This window comes from Daktulosphaira vitifoliae, unplaced genomic scaffold (genome assembly GCF_025091365.1).
Source record: "Daktulosphaira vitifoliae isolate Bord-2020 unplaced genomic scaffold, ASM2509136v1 Scaffold_2, whole genome shotgun sequence".
Taxonomy (NCBI): Eukaryota; Metazoa; Arthropoda; class Insecta; order Hemiptera; family Phylloxeridae; genus Daktulosphaira; species Daktulosphaira vitifoliae.
This window is the reverse complement of record NW_026099573.1, coordinates 1,288,689-1,312,467: the sequence shown is the minus strand read 5'-3', so window position 1 is coordinate 1,312,467 and position 23,779 is coordinate 1,288,689. Positions and strand designations below refer to the sequence as shown.

At 27.3% G+C, this 23,779-nt stretch overlaps 2 protein-coding genes across 4 annotated transcripts; both read right to left on the bottom strand.

The window, feature by feature from the left end:
- Positions 1-6,395, bottom strand: LOC126899310 (dolichyl-phosphate beta-glucosyltransferase-like). The gene is made up of 8 exons (XM_050674089.1): positions 6,101-6,395; positions 5,845-6,034; positions 5,576-5,772; positions 2,925-3,033; positions 1,890-2,124; positions 1,608-1,693; positions 1,373-1,534; positions 1-127 (listed from the first exon to the last, which is right to left on the bottom strand). Exons 1-7 carry the CDS (start codon positions 6,158-6,160, stop codon positions 1,422-1,424), a joined length of 990 nt encoding a protein of 329 aa, XP_050530046.1. The 5' UTR covers positions 6,161-6,395; the 3' UTR covers positions 1-127; positions 1,373-1,421.
- Positions 1-21,847, bottom strand: LOC126899311 (dolichyl-phosphate beta-glucosyltransferase-like). 3 transcript variants are annotated; one of them, XM_050674092.1, is made up of 8 exons: positions 21,662-21,845; positions 21,411-21,600; positions 21,142-21,338; positions 20,863-20,971; positions 16,502-16,736; positions 16,190-16,275; positions 15,955-16,116; positions 1,240-1,366 (listed from the first exon to the last, which is right to left on the bottom strand). In XM_050674092.1, exons 1-7 carry the CDS (start codon positions 21,719-21,721, stop codon positions 16,004-16,006), a joined length of 990 nt encoding a protein of 329 aa, XP_050530049.1. In that variant the 5' UTR covers positions 21,722-21,845; the 3' UTR covers positions 1,240-1,366; positions 15,955-16,003. The 3 variants fall into 3 exon arrangements, with proteins under 3 accessions (XP_050530047.1, XP_050530049.1, XP_050530048.1); XM_050674090.1 differs by lacking the exons at positions 1,240-1,366; positions 15,955-16,116 and adding an exon at positions 1-295 and having other exon boundaries at positions 21,662-21,847; XM_050674091.1 differs by lacking the exon at positions 1,240-1,366 and having other exon boundaries at positions 15,822-16,116; positions 21,662-21,844.
- Between the last annotated feature and the right edge of the window lie 1,932 nt (positions 21,848-23,779).

The window sequence follows — 23,779 nt, the reverse complement described above, 5'->3', positions numbered from 1 at the left end:
TTATATAAAATAATGTAATATAATTTATAAAATTTATTATTATACAGTTGTATGTTTTATTGATCAGTATCACAGATACTAATATCACAATGTGTGTTAACTATTTTATGCATTGAATAATTTGAAATTAATAACAACCATAAAATAGTAAAAAAGTTGTTTTTAAAAGTAATGACCTACATTTATTCAGTTTTATCAAAATGAATCTTCCATAAACCTAAACGATATTTGATCCAAATAGATACTACATCAAAGCCCATTTGTAACCAACTCCAAACAGGAACAATTTTTGAGCCTGGAATAAAACATTAGTAAAATATTTNTGGGGGGAATTTAAAATAGCAACTTTTTTTACAAAAACTAACTTATTCAACTTAATTTTTGAAAATGTTCCGGAAATACTGCCTCCTTTAAACATATATCAAATTAAAGTTTATTTTATATACTACAAAATGAAAAAAAAAAATTTGTCCCAACAATTTATCTTCTGCATGTAAACGGCTGCCGTAGTTAAAAAAACGCTATTTTTGTGTTAAAATTTTCTATTTTCGATTTTAAATTTTCAACTTAAAAATGCTATAACTTACTGAAAAATGTAATTATCAGCACAATTTTTTTTTTATATAAATACATTATAAGTATATCTTTCATTTGACATACTTTTTATTAAAATTGGACAATTTCCCCAAATATAGGGAGCGTTCAAAACTTAAAACATTGTATAAAAAATAGTGCGCTTCTACGGTAGCGAAAAAGCACCATGTTCCATGTGCAAAGGCACGGGATACCACTGCACTTAAATTTCCTCAGGATATACCAATTGTATTAACCAACATAACGGTTGTAAAAAAAAAAAAATAGGTGTACCGTCAAGGGATGCTATTGAAAGCGATTTGAAGACAGATGATGTGAGAGTAGATGATGTGGAGATCGTATCAAGTGGAAGTTTAGGATAAAGGTGGCCGACCCCAAGTAGTTGGGATTAAGGCGAGGAAAAAGAAGATATATTGAAATAGTTTAGTTGATAGATAAAGAGAATTTAGAGGTAAAGCTACTATTGAACTTAAATGTTGTTATATAGATATTTTTTTTTACTTATTGTTATATTTTTTAATTATTTTATTTTGTGCCACTGGGTTCATATGATCTTTTCATAATGGTTTAATATAGTAGAAACATTATGATTTTGAAATCAATATGTTTGAAATATTAAATATACAAATAAAAATCTGTAGAAAATTATATAAAATAATGTAATATAATTTATAAAATTTATTATTATACAGTTGTATGTTTTATTGATCAGTATCACAGATACTAATATCACAATGTGTGTTAACTATTTTATGCATTGAATAATTTGAAATTAATAACAACCATAAAATAGTAAAAAAGTTGTTTTTAAAAGTAATGACCTACATTTATTCAGTTTTATCAAAATGAATCTTCCATAAACCTAAACGATATTTGATCCAAATAGATACTACATCAAAGCCCATTTGTAACCAACTCCAAACAGGAACAATTTTTGAGCCTGGAATAAAACATTAGTAAAATATTTTTAATAGACACAACTGATTATTCTCAAATCAAAATGAACTTTAAACCTTCAATTTCTGTCCAGTTAACTGATATTTCTGATATAGACATATTTAACTTTTCAGCTATAAATAACATTTCAACATCAAATGCCCTATTAAATTACAAAATTATTCAATTAAGTTTTTTATGTATGATACAGTAATATAATTAAAAAATAAGCTCCAACAACTAAGTAAATTCACTATCTAACATTTTCATTTTTAAAAACCTTTGAAAACAGTTTAACAACATAATATAAAAGTTAAATTATTTAACTGCTGCAAAGAACTCCTTAAATATCATCTTACCAACGGTCAACATGCAAATTACTGAATAAAACTTGGGCAGCAGCTCTGGTAAACATTTTAAAGCCACATTGAGTGTCTCTAATAGTACGTACACCAAATGTCCAAACAAGTGTGTGAAAACCATACATTAATATTGTGCGAAATATACTTCTATGAACTATAGCATCTTGTTCTAAATGAGCACGTGATCCACATACTATAGCAAATATTTTACTTTCAGTTCTTGTAACAGATTCTATAATAATACAAAATGAACATTATTATACCAGATAAGTACTACATAAACTCCAATAATCAAATTTTTCAACACATTTTTAAATTTTGAATGAAAACAAATTACCGCCATGTAATTGACTATGTATACCAATTTCAAATTTGTATTCAGAATTTCTTTAGCACATCTAGTGTTTGAATAAAAAATTATAAAAATTCTTAAAAAAAAAAAAAAGAAATTGTACTTAATTAATTTAATTAATCAACAAACATTACTCTAGCTTACTTGGATGGCGGTCAATTCATCGCCAGTCAGTTTATTGCTGGTCAATTCATTGTGTAGGTCTATTCATCACCAAAATTTAATAATTATTATTAAGGGATCATCTTCATTAATTTCCATAACAAAATATTTTTATTTATAAAATATATATGCAACTTTTAAGTATAATAACTGTCTATTTAAAATAGTTTTCATAATATAAGAAAAATTATCATCAGATTTTGTTAAAATAATAAAATACAGAAGTAAAAAAACCCAGCACAATGAGCTCATGACATAATTAGGACAAGTATAGATGAATTCTGACAGTAAATAAATCACCATCATAAAAAACTCTTCAATGCACATCTGTAGATGGTGTTAAATTTTTGGATGGGAATATTGAATTATTCTAAAAAAACTTGAACTCCTATTTCCTTATTTATGTTCTAATTTCAAGCTTTATGATTTATTTTCAAACAATTCAAAATAAGTAACCTTTTTTTTTTAATAGTATACCTAAATAATCATAAAAGTAGTTTTAAGCAAAGTCGTTTTACTTTTAATTAATTCATTCATTGAATCTTCTAATTTAATAATATCATCGAATTTAGTAGCACCATCAGCATCAGCAAATAATAATAATCGTCCTCGAGTATTTTGCATTCCCTTAAATAAAAAAAGATTAACTATTCAAATTTTAGTCCAAAATTCAAGTTAGCAAATAAAAAGATCCTTAATAAGCATTTTTGTAGAAATAAATAGGAATATACACATGCCGAATAAAAAAGGATTGTTTTTAGCATTTAAAATTATCTCTTTCTCACTCATCAATTCAAAAACAAGTTCTTTATTTAATATGTCCCATTATAACTTTTGAATACCATTATGCAATGGCACCTGAAGCTAATGCATTAGCATTGAACTTTCACTATGAATATTTTATTTTATCACATTTAAATTGCATAAAATGCATATATCTCATGTATCATACATTTTATAATAATTAACTCCTTTTTTTTAACAAATTTAATTATTAATAAAATCTCAGATATAAAAATTAATAAACATTCAGTATTTACACTAATTAACAACAAATCAAATTTCAAAAAAATAATCTTTTAAGGCTAATTTGTATTTAATTTCGATAAAATACTATATACTATATTAAAACTTTTACCATTTCTACAAGTTAATTTGTTTGACAATATTATATGTAATTTGTGTAATTTTTTCTCACAAAAAAAAAAAAAGTGTTGCTTACAAAATGTCATTCTGGAAATTTGATATTTTTTAAATTGTGTAACTAATAAAAGGTCAAAATAAAAATATCCAAGACATGATTATATTATAATATTGAATAATGTTAATATGATGTTATAAATACATGTGAATTTAAATGGTAACCATAAATAATTTCTAACATTTGAGTATTTTAAGTACATTTTTAATAAAAACTTTTTGTAAAATCATATGAAACTAACTAGAAAAGAGATTGCATCTGCTGTATATACTTTAAAGAATTGGAATTTATTAGATAAAGTGCAAGCTTTTGTCTTTCACATAACAACTTTTAATATTTTTAGGTTAAATAGATCATGTACGCTTTTAGAACAAATGTTAAATAGATCACTATTATTTTTAGCTTGTCAAAATATACTAGAAATTGTTTTATAATCCATTTTTATCATACTTCTAACTATCAGTAATTTCCATTCCTAAAATTCTAAATTGTTAAAAAAAAAAATGCAATTAGGAAAAATAAACCAAACAAGTTTAAGCAAATATGGAGGTCAAAAAAATATTACTTAAAATAACAAATGTTTTTAATTTTTGTAAATTTTTTGACTGATACACTACCTAAAGATATTCAATTAGTTGGAAGTGTAAGGAAATTTGTTGTTTAAAAATATGTATATAGTAACAATTTCAAATGACAATGGTGGTAATTGTATTATTAAAAATAGTATACTATTTTATTGTGAATTGTCATGTAGAATTTTGGTTTAAGTGTTTTGATGCCATAAAAGCATCTTATAATGTTATACATTTTTTTAAACAGTCATTAAAATTTTTTATTTGAGATTAAGAAATGTGATTGAATTAACAATAAAAATATTTTAATCATTTATAATATTTATATATTTGTTTTTTACATCAAAATCTAGAAAATTAGCCAAATATTAGGTTACATAAATACCAAAATTATTTTTAAATATTTAAGAGTTATTAATGATGCCACAGAATGTGAGGTTAAGTTAATGGAAGAGTTTAACACAGGGTTCATTAAAATGAAAATCACAGGCAGTATGTGTAAGAATTTATTCTTTAATAACAATTTATTAAAAAGCGAGATTACAGCATATATATTTTTTATTTTAGGAGATCCATTAATAGTATAAAAATTACCATAGTCATAATAAAAATATTTTGATAAGAGATGCTAAAAAAAAAAAAAATTTCTATACAAACAATTATTTTTTACATTTATATTTTCAATTAAAATAAAAACTATAATGTAATTTTTTTAATAAAAAAAAGGCAACTTAAATTATTGTGAAGGAATCCTTATTTAAATTAAAATGAATATGATTTTTGAAAACAAATATTATGTATTATTTAGAATAACATGTATTTAATTAATTAATTGACTAAACAAATATGTGATTTTTAAAATTTATACTTATCTTTATTAAAATATATTTATAATATACTATTTTGACTTATTCTCAATATTAAAAGATATTGACAAAAAACAAAATTTTTTTTTGTGAATATTATAAAGTAATAATTTTAGTATTACAATTTTTTAATAGTATGATACAAAAATGTTTATATAGACCTTTTATTTTATTAACATATCATCCTACAAAATTATAACATCTTTTTGTTATCTTCAATATTAAAAAAAAATACACGTAAAAGGGTATTTTTACCCTTTTTTGCCACTTTTCAACCCCTTTAGAGGCACGGGAATGAGTAGAGCTAATACAGGCAAAATTTAAAAGAAATTTTTATTTACCACAAAGAATAAAATAAAAGGTATTCCCTTCAGAGTTTTGAATTTTAGTCAAATACAAACCACTCAAATGATCTTTAAAAACATTAAAAATGTTTTTTTTATTGCAATGGCACCTGAAGCTAATGCATTATTTATTATACTCTCACTATGACACTATAAAAAATTATAGTAATAATTATAAATGATTACCAAGCAAACAGCACCTCCTTTACCACGATTATTTACTAACTTTAATAATCGAACATAGTCTGAACCATACTTTTTTACGTATTCCATAGATATATCACATGTTTTATCAGTACTACCACCACTTACAATAATAATCTCAAATGAAGATTTATAAACAGAAGTTAAATATTGAAGGCATGAGTCCAACATTGGTCTTACTACATCATATACATATAAAACACATTTATAAAATATCATTGACATTATTTAGCGATAAGGTATAAACATACACCTATCTTGTTCATTATAAGCTGGTACTACAACTGACAATTCAATACTTGGCTCCTCTAGAAAATTAGGAAACTTAATTTTTTCACCATTTTCATTTATGAAGAATTTTTCTTCATCGTATCTTTGTATATCCATATATGGTGTATCATTTATAAACAATAACCAACACAACAAGAATAAAGGCAATCCCTGCAATAACAAATCAATTTTTGAAATTAAGTTACATTTAATATTAAATGATGATTATGAGATTACCAAAATTATGACAATTGCTACTGTAGACACAACAGCAATTAATCCACAATGATAAAACATGTTTGGTTTTAATTTATTTTTGGATAGCAATTAATAATATTCGTTTTGATTGCGTTCTTCTTTTTTAAATTTGTTGATTAACGACACGTCATTAAATCTTAGTCATCAATATTTTATCAATAGCAAATATTTAATATAATAACATACAAATATTGTAAAAATGTTGTTAAAAGAAATAAATTTATTATTGAAATATTAATAATTCAGATTAGCAAAAGTTGTATTGAACGAAATCTTGAATCACTAAAATAAATGTGCAATATACGTGTGAAAAGTTAGCAATTTCTAACCGGATACTAGTAGCGGTTACAGTATGAATAGTGCTCACAAACACTGCTAGAGCGCGCTACGTATTCCAAAAATATCTTAATACATAACAAAAAAATAATGTTATTCTGGGAATATTACTTAGCGTATTCCAATCTTATAAAGATTTTTGACGAAATGATTTACGCAAATATTTTTTATTGTTACATTTGAAACATCATGATCTTTGTTCTATATTATGATAGGACTAATATAAATTAGACACAAATTCCATTTATTTTAAAATGAATATAATTTATTAAATGTAAAAAGACACATATTAACTGTGTTTTAGGTTAACATGAAGATTCTGTTATCTTTTACAAAACTATAATAACACACTGATATTACAGTTTAATATATAACATTTCCCCAATAAAAATAATTAAACTATATTTATTAACACGCTTATATTAGTTTCACTTGTATGTTGTGGGATGTTTGTAACTTTCCACGCGGCACGTGTCTACGGCCTTGAGACTAGACGGTCGTAACGCATTCACCCCACCCCGCTCACCTCTCGTAGACAACAATATTTTCCAACCCGTAGACGCGCGCTTTCAATTATATATAATTATAACAAATTTTTATTGTGATTGACACTGCCCCGCGTCGTTTTACGCCGCGGTGCAAAGTCCAGCCAGTGCCGCACGGTCGACGACGTCCCGCCGTCAATGATACCGTAGTCTAAGACTAGAAGAAGTCTAGAAGTAGTCTAAGACGAGAAGAAGACGAGTAGTCTTCTTCTCGTTGTCAAAGTGACGTCAACAAACCAATCCGCACTCGCGCACTGTCGTCATCTACGCTGCTAACCTTGTGACGCCCGAGGATCACGCCGGACATCGCGTCGTCGACGCCAGCAAAAGTGCCGCGATATTGTGCGAAGATTATATATTCTTACTATTGCCGCTAATATTAATATATACATATACGCTTTTAAAGCACATCGAACTAAAAAGTTAAAAATAATTTTTAAAATTAACTTAAAACAATAATAAATGAAAAATACTAGTATTATTGTTTTAAGTTAATTTTAAAAATTATTTTTAACTTTTTAGTTCGATGTGCTTTAAAAGCGTGTTTTTTAGTTTTTTTAAACTATATTTTTTTTCACTTTTTAGTTTCATGTTATGATAGTAGTTACTATCAATATCATGGTTCTTACGGGTAACGGGAAATCAGGGTTCGATTCCGGGGAGGGAGTCTGAGAAACGGCTCCCACGTCCAAGGAAAGCAGCAGGCGCGCAAATTACTCACTCTCGGAACGTGGAGGTAGTGACAAAGAATTACGATACGGAAAATCATCCCTCGTAATCGGAATGAATACTTTATATCTCTTAATTAGAATAAAGCATGTTAATATATAAATTTTAATAGTAATTAGAATATATATATATACAAGTAAAGTGACTTAAGTACGTAAATGTATCATGCATATCATCATGTATGTTGGCGGGCGGGTCGGACTAACGTTATACCTGCTGATGTATAAACGGCGGTAGGAATATATACGTAAGCCGTATGTTACGCGTGTACTGGTACGATAACTAAAAATAAATTTATATAGGAATAGTGTTGTCGTCGTGTGGTGAGCGCGGCGTGGGGTGGGTAGAATGCGTTATGACAGTCTAGTCTCAAAGCCATAGAGTCTATGGCATAGACGACGGAATATGCGATAACGCGTGGCGCTTGGAGAGTTACAAACATACATACAGGTGAAACTAATATAAGCGTGTTAAAAATACAAATTGAAATTGAAATATACATCACAAATATATAACATAATACAGTGAATAAAATGCGTATATATATATATATAAAATTTTGAACATTAAATAAATGTATTAATTCCTAAATTTATTAGGTTTAATTATTCTCTTAGGTCTTTGTTTAATATTGTTACTATTATTACTATTTGGATTATTAACTATATGACTAGATTGTTTAATAGTGAGATCAGATACAAAGGAATCATTGTTACCAGTGATAGGAATATTTTCTGTGAAAGAGGAATTGTTTTTTAAAATTTGATTAGTATAACGTTTCCAAACTAAATTATCATTAGTTGTCACCTCATATGTTCTGCTGCCTAATATTTTTGTAATAACAGCTGAGATTCATTTATTAGATGGTGATCTATAATCACAAACTACTACTTTTTCATTTACTGTGAAATTTTCATCTCTTTCCACTATTTTTTACTTGCTTAGTTTGGCACTTTTCTACCACATCACTTGTACTTGGTTTGAGTAAGTCAAAAACAAATCTAATTGACTTACCAAATAAAATTTTTGTAGGTGTTTCTCCAGTGGTTGTGTGTGTAGTATTTCTGTACTGAAATAAGAAATTATTTAATAAGTTAATTATAACATTCATTTGTTTATTTTTTATGAAATTTTTGATAATTTTGACCGCACTCTCTGCTGCTCCATTACTCTGAGGATGATACGGAGCACCAACTAAATGATTAATATTGTATTTTCTTAAATAAGACTGAAAATATTCATTGGTGAAACATTTAGCTCCATCTGATGTAATAGCTTTAGGTATGCCAAATTTAGCAATTATCTTGTTAAGTTTTTTAATTACTATTGTAGTGTTTAAAGAATTTACATTTGGAGGTGGAGTCAACTATGACTAAAAATGTTTAAACATTTATAGGACCCAAAAAATCTATATGTAATTTAGTCCATGCTTTACTTGGCCATTTAAAAGTTTTGAGTACACAATTTGGAGGATTTGCTCTATTAGTGATACATAATTCACAATTTGATGATAAATTTTCCACTTCTTTGTCTAACAGAGGCCACCAAAAATATGCTCTTGCCAGACTTTTCATTTTAGTAATTCCCTGATGTGATTCATGCAATTATCTTAATAAAAAGTTTCTTAGTTTTAAAGGAATTATAACTATATCCCCACATAATTATATTTTGTTCAATGGTAAGTTCATCCTTTCTTCTATATATGGTAATAATCCTGAGTTCTTATTTGCTTCATCTAGCCATGAGTTACCTAAGATAAATTCACTTATTTTTGATAAAATAGGATCTTGTTTGGTTGCTTTTTTAACTTTTTTCCAATCAATTATCCAGTTAGATTCTTCCTTTATAAAATTTAAATAATTAACGTAAGCTTCTATATCCACTTGTTTGTTTTGAATCACCAGTCTAGATAAATAATCTGCTGGGTTGCTATTTGTAGGTAACCATTTTATATCAAATTTATAAGCCATTAATATGTTATTCAACGTTGAAGTCTGTTGGCCGCAATTTTGGGTATTCCTTTTCCTGGATTAAGAATATGGGCTATTAGTTTATTATCAGTGACCAAAGTGAAATGTTTACCAAACAAGTAATCATTAAATTTTTTTACACCAAAAATAATTGCTAAATCTTGTCTTTCTAACTGTGTATTTTTGTTCAGCTTTGGTAAGTAAATGTGAAGCAAATGCAATAGGTCTTTCTGTATTATCACAATAAACGTGAGATAAAATTTCTCCGACAACTTTCTCAGATGCATCAACAGTTATTTTGATAGGTAAATCAAAATCAAAATCAGCCAATACCCTATTTGATAAAAGTAGATTTTTTATTTTAATGAAAACTTTATTACATTTATTTGACCAATTGAAAATTTGTTCTTTTCTAGCTAATGCATACAGCGGTTCTAATAATTCAGCAAAGTTTGGAATGAATTTTAGATAATAAGTGACCATGCCTAGAAAGCTTTTTAATTCAGTTAGGTTTGTAGGAACTGATACATTTATAGCTTCAATATGTTTATCAGTTGAATGAATACCTTTACTGTCAATGATATGACCAAAAGATTCTATAGATGTTTTTAGAAACTTACATTTTTCAATCTTGACTTTAAGTTCTGCATCCAAAAGCTTAGATAACACTGACTCTAACCTTTTGTTATGTTCTGTTCTAGTTTTACCTGATATAGATATATCATCTTGAAATATGATAACACCTTCCATATTGCCTATTGTTTGTTCTAATACACGTTGGAATGTACTAGCTGCACAATTTATGCCATATGGTAATCTTGTATAAGCAAAAAGGCCCATGCATGTATTAATTACTAATAGTTTTTGTGATTCTTCAGATAAACATAATTGAGCATAGGCATCTTTAAGATCTATTTTACTAAAATAGACACTATTACAATGTTTGGCAAACAAATGATCTATTTTAGGTAATGGGTGCTGGATACCCAGAAGGACTGGATTAAAAGTTACACTGAATCACCACATATACGGGTAGTATTATCAGGTTTGAGGACCGGAACAATGGGAGTTGCCCAATTGGAATGTTCAACAGAAGTCAAAACACCCATATTAATCAATCTATTAATTTCTAATTCTACTTTATTTTTTAAAGCATAAGGTACAAATCTAGGCTTGAAAAATTTAGGGACACAATTTTTTTCAACAAAAAGTGTTATTTTGTGTTTTGAAAAAGTTCCTAGATTATTATCAAAGACCTTTGAGTACTTTTTACATAATTGTACAATATCATTAGGTTGATCATAACCTTTTAGTTAATAGTATTATGATTAAAAAATATGTTAAATTTAGAAAAATCTTTCCTACCTAATAAAGGAGGTCCACCTTTTTTTACAACCTTATAATTATTATAATTAAAACTTATATCTAGTTTGCCCAACGGCTTAAAATATTTACCTATATAATCTTTTAACATAATGTCATTTTCTAATAATTTAATATAATGAAAATTTTCTAAGTAACAAGATTAACTTATAAAAGAATAAAAACTTCCAGTAACTATTTGAAATTTTAACTTAACCCTATCTAACATGCCATTTATTTCAATAGGGTTAATGTCATTTACATTGTTTTCAGTATTTATTTTGAAAATCTCTGATTCATTTAAAAAAAAACGGTAGCACAGTGGGGTCGAGGCACAGTGTGGACGAGACATAGATGGGACAAGTATAGATGATATCTGACAGTGATTAAAATCACTATCATAAGAAACGCTTCGATGCAAATCTGTAGATAGTGTTTCCTTTAGAGAAATTGGTGGATTATTCCAAAAGCAACATCAACTCTTATTTCTTTAATTATATCCTGATTAATAGTTCTTTGATTTTAAAATATATTANTAGTTCTTTGATTTTAAAATATAATATATGAATAAGTACTAATTATAGTTTTTAAATTTAGTATGAAATTGTGAGGCCAGCTATGATGTATGGTTCAGAGTGTTAGGCGGATGATAGGAAAATAGAGCAGAGAAGGAGTGTAGCAGAGATGAAAATTCTTAGTTGGATGAGTGGAGTGACTAGAAAAGATAGAATAAGGAACGAGCATATAAGAGGAAGTAAAGGTGTTGCGTCAATCGTGGATAAGATGACAGAAAATAGACTTAGATTGTTTAGTCATGTTATGAGGAGAGAAGAATCGGAAGCCGTAATAACAGTTGTAGAAATGAANAAGCTGTAAGAACAGTTATAGAAATGAATGTTGAAGGAAGAAGAGATAGAGGAAGACCAAAAAAGAGATGGAGGGATACTATTGAATGCGATTTGAGGACAGCTAATGTGAGCGTAGAAGATGTGGGAGATCGTGTCAAGTGAAAGCTTAGGATAAGGGTGGCCGACCCCCAGTAGTTGGGATTTAGGCAAAGAAAAAGAAAAAGATTTCCAGAAATTCCGGTGGCAATTGACATAATATGATTGTTGTTTCGGAATGTACAATTTAGCGTTTAGTTGGGTTTAAACAATATAGCGTCAAATCAATTACCTACTCTATCGCTTGTATATTAATATACACTACACTTTAATGATACAATAAATAAATAAACTCACACATACACACATATGCATTTATAACATTGTGTCTAATGTAAGTATAACATGATAAAAAGTAACCGTAAAATGAAAAAAATGGAATATAAATTTTAGTACTCATATTAAATGTAATGTAACTCGAAAAATATTTGTTTAAATGAAAAACTATAAGATAATTTGTTTGTTTATAATTGTCTTTTAAACAACTTTTGTACGAAACTTTTTTTTGTAAGTTAAATATTTTTTGAGAAAATTAAAAAAGCTCATATTTTTGAACTTTTGCGAGGCTGTAAAAAAAAGCTCAATTTAAATCAATGAGGACTATTAGTATGTCATTATACATATTTTAATTCAACTATTAATAAAACAAAATTTGGTTGCTAATTTTTTAAGAAATTTTTCCTTTGTTGACTGGCCTAGATGTCAATTTTAAACTTGTAATTGAGCTAAAAGTTACGGTAATATATTCAATTTTTTTTGCTATAAACTTTCATAAATCTTTATCAAAAATTTTTCATCAATTTTAAAGAACCAAAAACATAGGTTAAAAATGAAATTTTGGACTGATTATTTTTAACATATCAAAAATCAAGTCAGTAATAATTTGAAAACAATTTTTTTTTCTTTTAATTATTTTTTATATGTAATTAGTAATAATAAAAAAAATTAGAACTGATAGATAAAGTCTAATTGCAGATTTGAAAACAACGCGAAACTTTGATTTAGAAAAGTATATTTTTGCTTCTGATGAAAGTTCCTTGAAGTCCAGTGCATTCATTTATAGTAACAAACAGTTTTTATTGATAATTATTGTATCAAGCCCTTTAAATTTTTATACACGTAAAAGTAAAGCAAAATATAACTTCTTTATTATTTTTATAATTTCTCCGTTTAAATTACAATATTAAATATCAATTTCATACTAAATTTAATAATTATAATTAGTATATATTCATATATTATATTTTAAAATCAAAGAACTACTAATCAGGATATAATTAAAGAAATAAGAGTTGATGTTGCTTTTGGAATAATCCACCAATTGCCTAATTAAAACAAAAAAAAAAAAAGTTGTTTGGGAATTTTTTCTGCTATTCTCCAAAATTACTCCTTCGTTGACTAGAATGAATCATTAAATAGAAAATTTTATGAGAATTAAAACAATGTTATTTTTAAGATTAATATGCAGTCAGGAAATTTTATAATTACTATTTACAGTATATTTATCAGAAAAACTCATTATTTTTTTGCATTTTTATCGTAATAGAACAATTAAATAGGAATCATAATATCATTTCTAAGTAATTTCTGGTATTTAAAAAGATTCTACAATTGAAATATTCAGAACTGAATTAATTTTAATGATTTACTTTAACTAAAAAATGGGAAAAATTGTATAAAAAATAGAACTTAAATTTTCCCAGGATAAACCAATTGTATTAACCAACCTAATGGTTGTAAAAAAAAAAATAGGTGTAGCGTCAATCGTGGATAAGATAAGAGAAAATAGACTTAGATGGTTAGGCCATGTTATGAGGAGAGAACAATCGGAAGCTGTAAGAACAATTATAGAAAAGATTGTTGGAGGAAGAAGGGGTAGAGGAAGACCAAAAAAGAGATGGAGGGATGCTATTGAAAGCGATTTGAAGACAGCTGATGTGAGAGTAGATGATGTGGAGATCGTATCAAGTGGAAGTTTAGGATAAAGGTGGCCGACCCCAAGTAGTTGGGATTAAGGCGAGGAAAAAGAAGATATATTGAAATAGTTTAGTTGCTCATGGGGGGAATTTAAAATAGCAACTTTTTTTACAAAAACTAACTTATTCAACTTAATTTTTGAAAATGTTCCGGAAAGACTGCCTCCTTTAAACATATATCAAATTAAAGTTTATTTTATATACTACAAAATGAAAAAAAAAAATTTGTCCCAACAATTTATCTTCTGCATGTAAACGGCTGCCGTAGTTAAAAAAACGCTATTTTTGTGTTAAAATTTTCTATTTTCGATTTTAAATTTTCAACTTAAAAATGCTATAACTTACTGAAAAATGTAATTATCAGCACAATTTTTTTTTTATATAAATACATTATAAGTATATCTTTCATTTGACATACTTTTTATTAAAATTGGACAATTTCTCCTAATATAGGGAGCGTTCAAAACTTAAAACATTGTATAAAAAATAGTGCGCTTCTACGGTAGCGAAAAAGCACCATGTTCCATGTGCAAAGGCACGGGATACCACTGCACTTAAATTTCCTCAGGATATACCAATTGTATTAACCAACCTAACGGTTGTAAAAAAAAAATAGGTGTAGCGTCAATCGTGGATAAGATAAGAGAAAATAGACTTAGATGGTTAGGCCATGTTATGAGGAGAGAACAATCGGAAGCTGTAAGAACAATTATAGAAAAGATTGTTGGAGGAAGAAGGGGTAGAGGAAGACCAAAAAAGAGATGGAGGGATGCTATTGAAAGCGATTTGAAGACAGCTGATGTGAGAGTAGATGATGTGGAGATCGTATCAAGTGGAAGTTTAGGATAAAGGTGGCCGACCCCAAGTAGTTGGGATTAAGGCGAGGAAAAAGAAGATATATTGAAATAGTTTAGTTGATAATGGGGGGAATTTAAAATAGCAACTTTTTTTACAAAAACTAACTTATTCAACTTAATTTTTGAAAATGTTCCGGAAATACTGCCTCCTTTAAACATATATCAAATTAAAGTTTATTTTATATACTACAAAATGAAAAAAAAAAATTTGTCCCAACAATTTATCTTCTGCATGTAAACGGCTGCCGTAGTTAAAAAAACGCTATTTTTGTGTTAAAATTTTCTATTTTCGATTTTAAATTTTCAACTTAAAAATGCTATAACTTACTGAAAAATGTAATTATCAGCACAATTTTTTTTTTTTTATAAATACATTATAAGTATATCTTTCATTTGACATACTTTTTATTAAAATTGGACAATTTCCCCAAATATAGGGGGCGTTCAAAACTTAAAACATTGTATAAAAAATAGTGCGCTTCTACGGTAGCGAAAAAGCACCATGTTCCATGTGCAAAGGCACGGGATACCACTGCACTTAAATTTCCTCAGGATATACCAATTGTATTAACCAACATAACGGTTGTAAAAAAAAAAAAATAGGTGTACCGTCAAGGGATGCTATTGAAAGCGATTTGAAGACAGATGATGTGAGAGTAGATGATGTGGAGATCGTATCAAGTGGAAGTTTAGGATAAAGGTGGCCGACCCCAAGTAGTTGGGATTAAGGCGAGGAAAAAGAAGATATATTGAAATAGTTTAGTTGATAGATAAAGAGAATTTAGAGGTAAAGCTACTATTGAACTTAAATGTTGTTATATAGATATTTTTTTTTACTTATTGTTATATTTTTTAATTATTTTATTTTGTGCCACTGGGTTCATATGATCTTTTCATAATGGTTTAATATAGTAGAAACATTATGATTTTGAAATCAATATGTTTGAAATATTAAATATACAAATAAAAATCTGTAGAAAATTATATAAAATAATGTAATATAATTTATAAAATTTATTATTATACAGTTGTATGTTTTATTGATCAGTATCACAGATACTAATATCACAATGTGTGTTAACTATTTTATGCATTGAATAATTTGAAATTAATAACAACCATAAAATAGTAAAAAAGTTGTTTTTAAAAGTAATGACCTACATTTATTCAGTTTTATCAAAATGAATCTTCCATAAACCTAAACGATATTTGATCCAAATAGATACTACATCAAAGCCCATTTGTAACCAACTCCAAACAGGAACAATTTTTGAGCCTGGAATAAAACATTAGTAAAATATTTTTAATAGACACAACTGATTATTCTCAAATCAAAATGAACTTTAAACCTTCAATTTCTGTCCAGTTAACTGATATTTCTGATATAGACATATTTAACTTTTCAGCTATAAATAACATTTCAACATCAAATGCCCTATTAAATTACAAAATTATTCAATTAAGTTTTTTATGTATGATACAGTAATATAATTAAAAAATAAGCTCCAACAACTAAGTAAATTCACCATTTAACATTTTCAGGACGATTAATATTTCATTTTTAAAAACCTTTGAAAACAGTTGTTGTTGAAAACCCAACAACATAATATAAAAGTGAAATTATTTAACTGCTGCAAAGAGCTCCTTAAATATCATCTTACCAACGGTCAACATGCAAATTACTGAATAAAACTTGGGCAGCAGCTCTGGTAAACATTTTAAAGCCACATTGAGTGTCTCTAATAGTACGTACACCAAATGTCCAAACAAGTGTGTGAAAACCATACATTAATATTGTGCGAAATATACTTCTATGAACTATAGCATCTTGTTCTAAATGAGCACGTGATCCACATACTATAGCAAATATTTTACTTTCAGTTCTTGTAACAGATTCTATAATAATACAAAATGAACATTATTATACCAGATAAGTACTACATNCGGTGCAAAGTCCAGCAAGTGCCGCACGGCCGACGACGTCCCGCCGCTATACCGTAGTCTTCTTCCCATTGTCAAAATAACATCGTCAACAAACTGATCCGCACTCGCACACCGTCGTCATCTACGCTGCTAACCTATTGACGCCCGAGGATCACGCCGGACATCGCGTCTTCGACGCCAGTAAAAGTGCCGCGATATTATGCGAAGATTATATATTCCTACCGCCACCGCTAATATTTATATATATATTAATATTTATACGTATATACGTATATGTTAATATTCATTTATATATTCCTACAGCCGACGCCTCTGCCGCCGTATATGCCTCGTGTATAATGTTCCCTCCGCCATGCCCGCCCACATAAACACGGCTATACCTCATGCATGATACGTTTACGTACTTAAGTCCCTTNTTCATTAATTTCCATAACAAAATATTTTTATTTATTAAATATACAGGGTGATTTTTTTATCATAACCCACTCAATTACTTGCAGAATAATAATAATTTAAACATTTTTTTTTTTCATTATCTTTAGTTATACATAATTCTTGAATTTTTAACTATGTAATACTTTTTAAGTTCATCCCTTATGCCTTAGAAGGGGTTCAACTTCGTTTTTTTAAATGGTAACACATATTTTTAATTTAATAAAATGTTTGAGTTTTTAATGTAATAGTAAATGGTATTTGAATTTTTAATATAACTTTATTAGTTTATTATAAACATTTAAAGTTTCTAATTTTTGAATTAATATACAGGTATAATACACAAGGAATTACAAATATAGGTGGCTAATTGGTTTTTTATAACATTGATATTAGCAGGTACACAGCATTGTTATTATCAAATGTAGTAAGGCAAATTGTTGTGAGTTTATAAATACACTAACTGACAATACAAAAGTATATCTATTGATAATCATAATTGATAATAAACAATCCGTGACTGAGACAGCAATGTCATAAAAATCCAATTAGCTACCTGTATTTACAATTCCATGTGTATTATACATATATATTAACTCAACAATTTGAAACTTTAAATGTTTATAATAAACTAATAAAGTTATTTTAAAAATTCAAATGCCATTTACTATTAAATTAAAAACTAAAACAGTAATTAAAATCACCATCATAAAAAACGCTTCAATGCACATCTGTAGATGGTGTTAAATTTTTGGATGGGAATATTGAATTATTCTAAAAACAACTTGAACTCCTATTTCCTTATTTATGTTCTAATTTCAAGCTTTATGATTTATTTTCAAACAATTCAAAATAAGTAACCTTTTTTTTTTAATAGTATACCTAAATAATCATAAAAGTAGTTTTAAGCAAAGTCGTTTTACTTTTAATTAATTCATTCATTGAATCTTCTAATTTAATAATATCATCGAATTTAGTAGCAACATTTGCATCAGATACTTTATAAAACTTAAAACAAAAAAATTGTTTCAGAAAAAAAAAATTAATTAGTGCTTTAGTAAAAAAATTATTTGGAGCATAAAAGATATGTTTCTAAAAAATTCCCGGCAACAAGTTCAATTTTTATTGAAAGTCAGTGGTTAAAGTAAGGAGGGACGAAGCCGCTTTTCTCTTTTTGAGTACAATCTAGCATCCTCTTTATGTTGAATTCCAAGATGCTGAGGAGGCGCTTTAATTTTGAGCACTGAAGAGTGGAAAACATTAATATGAGAAATTTATTTGAATAAATTTGGTCAAATTTAAAAAAAAAAAAAGAAAAAAAATGTAGAACTAATGAATTAATTATGAAATTAATAGATTTTTATGATACGACCAAATTTTTTTGCATTGAAATAATTAAAATTCATTCATGTTTTAGATTACTATCAATTAAAAATAATGGTGCCCAATCATAAGTTGCAGTGTTTAATTTAGAAGTACTAATTGTTGTAATGAATAAGGGTTTGGAGGAGCAGCGTTTTTGGTCATACAAACACTGTTCATTTCAACAATGAGACTTCATTTATTTGTTAATATTCACTTAGTTAGACTCATGAATAAACTAGTGTGACAAATTAACATATAATGTATTAATTAGCGATGAATTGGCCAGATACCAGCTTACCTAGTCATTGATAGAAAAATTGCTGTATTGTTATTAATATCATTATAATTTAAATTATCCAATGGATATATTAGTCATATTATAATACATAAATAAACATATTTTAAAAAATGGTTAGTATTAATGAACGGGCTTAATAATAGTTTATTTAACATCAATTGTAATAACTTTTATGTAAGCATTTCCACTAATTTTTTTGTATTTTTAGTAATGGTTGAAGTCAGTATAAATGGGTTGTTCAGAAAATTAATTGTTTAAACTGTCAAAAAGAATTGATGAAATACATAATATACCTTTATTTAAATTCAAGGATAATACTTTCTTGAAAGACTCAATGAAAAAATTGCTCTAAAAAATATGTTTCTTCATTGTTTACCAAATAAAAGAAAAAACTCCAAAATGTATTTTAAATGATGTACAATCTCATAAGGTTTTAATTGATATACATAGTTTAGTGGATTCACACCAGAACAATGTCAAAAATATAATTTAAATTATCTATTGTATGTATTAGCTACATTTTAATAATTAGAAATTGATTGATTAATAATAAAAATATTATATTAAGCTTATTGCTAATAAAAATATTCATTTGTTTTAATAATTTTTATAGATTAAATATAATTTTATTTCATTTATAATGACATTTCCAGTGTCTGTACTAGGCTTTGTTAGGCAAATGTAAACTTCCACTTGGATATGGGATATAACTCCTTTAATATTTAATAGGGGTGCAATGGAGTATATACTTATATTATATACTACTGAACTCAATAGGTATCAAAAAAAACCTACTTAAAAATTTGTATATGTACATTTTAAATATTAAATTGGTTTTGTAGTATTGAGTAGCTGAAGAAAACATTTTATTGACCTTCCCCAATTAAAATTTTGGCTATGTATGAACAAATTTTGGCTGCAATTTGAAACTACAAAGGTATTTATTTTATCAAGATGTTTTTTTATATTTGCTATATTGCTGGGTGTGATATGGCAACACTACCATGTTTCTTAATCCCCACTACTATTTAACAATGCTTGGAGAATTGTTCAAAAGTGAAATGTAGTTGGTATTTTTGATTGCAAAATAAGTGGTAATATTCATCACCAATTGGTTGAAGTTTACAGTGATTTTATTTATGGATTTTAAAAACATCTATAAGTGGTGCTGCGAGTTCCTATCTGGACATGTAAACGTTGACAATGAGGCGAGAAGTGGCACACAATGAGGCGAGATAGTGCAAGTGGTGGAGATAGTAACGCTGAAAAATTGTGAATATTAAGGATTTAAAATAAATACTTAGAGGAGTGTGTAGCAGACATTTAATTTGCATTATTTTAGGGTATAGTTTGAATTACCAAAACGTTTTTGCCAGGTGGGTGCCCAAACAGCTCACTAAAAATCACAGAAGGTAGCAAGTGGAATGTGAGGAATATTTGGGTGCAAAGTGGTTTAACACCCTTCTTACAGCCCTGGAATTGCTACATATTCCTCACCCTGAAGAAATATCTAAGAGGGAGGAAGTTCACGATGAACAAAGAGGTCAACACCTATCTTTGCAACAAGGACAGAAGCAGGTATAACAAGGGATCCAAAAGTTCATTGTGAGGATGAGGAAAGCATCAACATAACAAAAATAGCTAAAGCTATGACCTTTTCAAGAATGAATTACATGATGTAAATAAATGTAATTTTCTATGCAAAAAAAATGGAGACCTTACTATTAAGTATATACTCGTATTTTTTCCAATAAAGTTCATAAAATTTTAATAATTTAAAAAGTTATAAATTGTAAAAATTTAAGAAAACAACAAAAAGATAAGATAGTCTACCAAGTTGACGGGTTTACAGAATGATAATGGACATATATAGTATATAGTATACTATATATAGTATACTTTTTTTATATAGTATACTATAATATATTTTGTATAGTATAATTATAAAAATTGTCACATAAATTTAAGGCCAAGTTGTTTTACTTTTAATTAATTCATTCATTGAATCTTCTAATTTCATAATATCATCAAATTTAGTAGCACCATCTGCATCAGCAAATAATAATAATCGTCCTCGAGTATTTTGCATTCCCTAAAAAAAAAAAAATTTTATTGCTCATTACTTTAAAAAACATTGTTTTTATTATATTCTATTACAACTATGTAATACCTGCTTGCAATAGCAATGGAACCTAATGTATTACTCGTCATACTCATACTATGACATTGTAAAAAATTATAGTAATAATTATAAATGATTACCAAGCAAACAGCACCTCCTTTACCACGATTATTTACCAACTTTAATAATCGAACATAGTCTGAACCATATTTTTTTACATATTCCATGGACACATCACATGTTTTATCAGTACTACCATCACTTACAATAATAATCTCAAATGAAGATTTATAAACAGAAGTTAAATATTGAAGGCATGAGTCCAACATTGGTCTTACTACATCATATACATATAAAACACATTTATAAAATATCATTGACATTATTTAGCGGTAAGGTACAAACATACACCTATCTTGTTCATTATAAGCTGGTACTACAACTGACAATTCAATACTTGGCTCCTCTAGAAAATTAGGAAACTTAATTTTTTCACCATTTTCATTAATGAAGAATTTTTCTTCATCATTTCTTTGTCTATCCATATATGGTGTATAATTTAAAAACAATAACCAACATAAAAAGAATAAAAGTAATCCCTGTATTAACAAATCAATTTTTGAAATTGAGTTACTTTTAATATTAAAATCACGAGCTTACCAAAATTATAATAATTGCTGCTGTATACACAGCAGCAAATAATCCACAAAGGCAAAACATACTTGGTTTTAATTGATTTTTATTATTTAATCATTTGAATTATTTATTTTTAGTAATAAATAATATTCGTTTTAATTGTTATCTTTTTTTTTTAATTTTTGATTAACGACACGTCATTGAATCTCAGTCATCAATATTTAATAAATAACTAAAAATTGCTATAATACTTAACAAATATTGTTAAAAAAATTTAATTTATTAATGTAATATAAATAAATCAGATTAGCAAAAGTTATGTTGAACGAAATCTTGAATCACCAAAATAAATGATTATGAAGTTAGTAATTCCTATTCAGATACAAAAAGGATAAAAACCGCTAGAGGGCGCTACTTAACATCAAAATATATGTTTTATTATATTGTACTTTTGAAAAAATACAATATATTATAATTATATTTGAGGATATAATTTCTTTTTGCTGACTTATGCATCCAAAATACATAATTTTCATGAGCCACCCTCAAATAATGCACCTTCCTGTAAGACCGTTTATTTTAAAAAAATAATAAATTTCAGAATTGTTTAAATTAAAAAANAAAATTAATACCTTCTCAGCTTCGCATCGAAGCAAAAATCTAAAGAGGAAATAGAGATACGAAGTTTAGAAAAACAATGCGATTTGTTTCTTATAAAATTACATTAAATCTAAAGAATTAATGGTGTCGAAGATCTCACTAACAGTAAATTTAATATATGGTTGTGGATGACATATATCTGCATAGGTTTTTGAGTAATCAAGACATTCGATAGTATTTAATTTTTTTGTAGAATAAACCTAACTGAAAAATTCTTTAAAAAGATTAGGGACCTCAGGACCACCCGTTGATGACTTGTCCTCAAGCATCATAGTAAGTGGTATGCAATTATTGTTTTTAGTCCATTAATGTATCGCCAGAATAATTTTATAATTTTATATATATAACAGTGGCGGCACTGTTTATAGGGACACTGTGATCACTGTTGTAATTTGTATTATCATATAGATTTAAGGTGTAAAATCTATAGTAACATGTTTAATAATTAATAATTATTTTTATTTTATATAATTTAAAGAGTATACAGTAATAAGTTTTAAAATATCGATTCTTTATTGTTTATTGTTTATGTGTGTATTTGTTATATAATTTAATATTAATAAATCACTGTATTGTAGAATCGATCAACGTATTATTGAACAAAATTACATATAATATAATTATATTATATTATAATATTCCGAAGGGTGTACACTTAAAAATTATAATCCAAATAAAAGCTTATAAAATTTCGTATTGTATGGCATAAGTCAAAAATGGTACTCGAGTGTCCAAGTAACCCGTATGAGAGAAATTGCTGGTCAATATCTGAGATAATAACAATACATATTCTCCAACCGGGGTTCGGTTTTTGTACTTTTGACAAAATGTACAAAAAAATAATAAATTTAACTTCTTCAACTTAGGTTTTGAAAATATTCTCGAAATACTTCGAAAAAAACTTATGTTACATAATATAAGTCCAAAAAAAATTTTGTCTGACAAAACCAATTTTTTTAATGTAAATGGCATCCTTTGTTAAAAACATGCTATTTTTTTTTTTTTTTTAGCTTCTACAGGCCATTAAGGCCTTTCGCTGCTTCTACCAAACCCCTCCATCGGTCTCTATTGTCTGCATCCTCAATTCTTGCCGTTTCATCTACTTGAACTAAATCTTTCTTTATCCGATCCAGCCAACGCTGACGTGGTCTTCCTCTGGGGCGTGTTTTATTTAGTTTAGATACCAAAACTTGTCTCATTAGACTGTCCTTATCTCGCCATATGTGTCCGGCCCATTCCAATCTTTTTGATACAAGATATTTTTGGATATTTGGTCCGTTAAAGATTCTTTCAATATCTGCATTAGTTCTCCTTTCATATTGACCTGTTTCCGTATTATATATGGGATCATATATTCTTCTAAGAACCTTTCGCTCAAATGTTAGTAGCTTTGTCTCGTCCCCTTTAGTTGTTGACCACGTTTCACAACCATACATTACTATGGGCCGTAAGTAGGAAATATATAGCTTTCTCTTAGTTTCT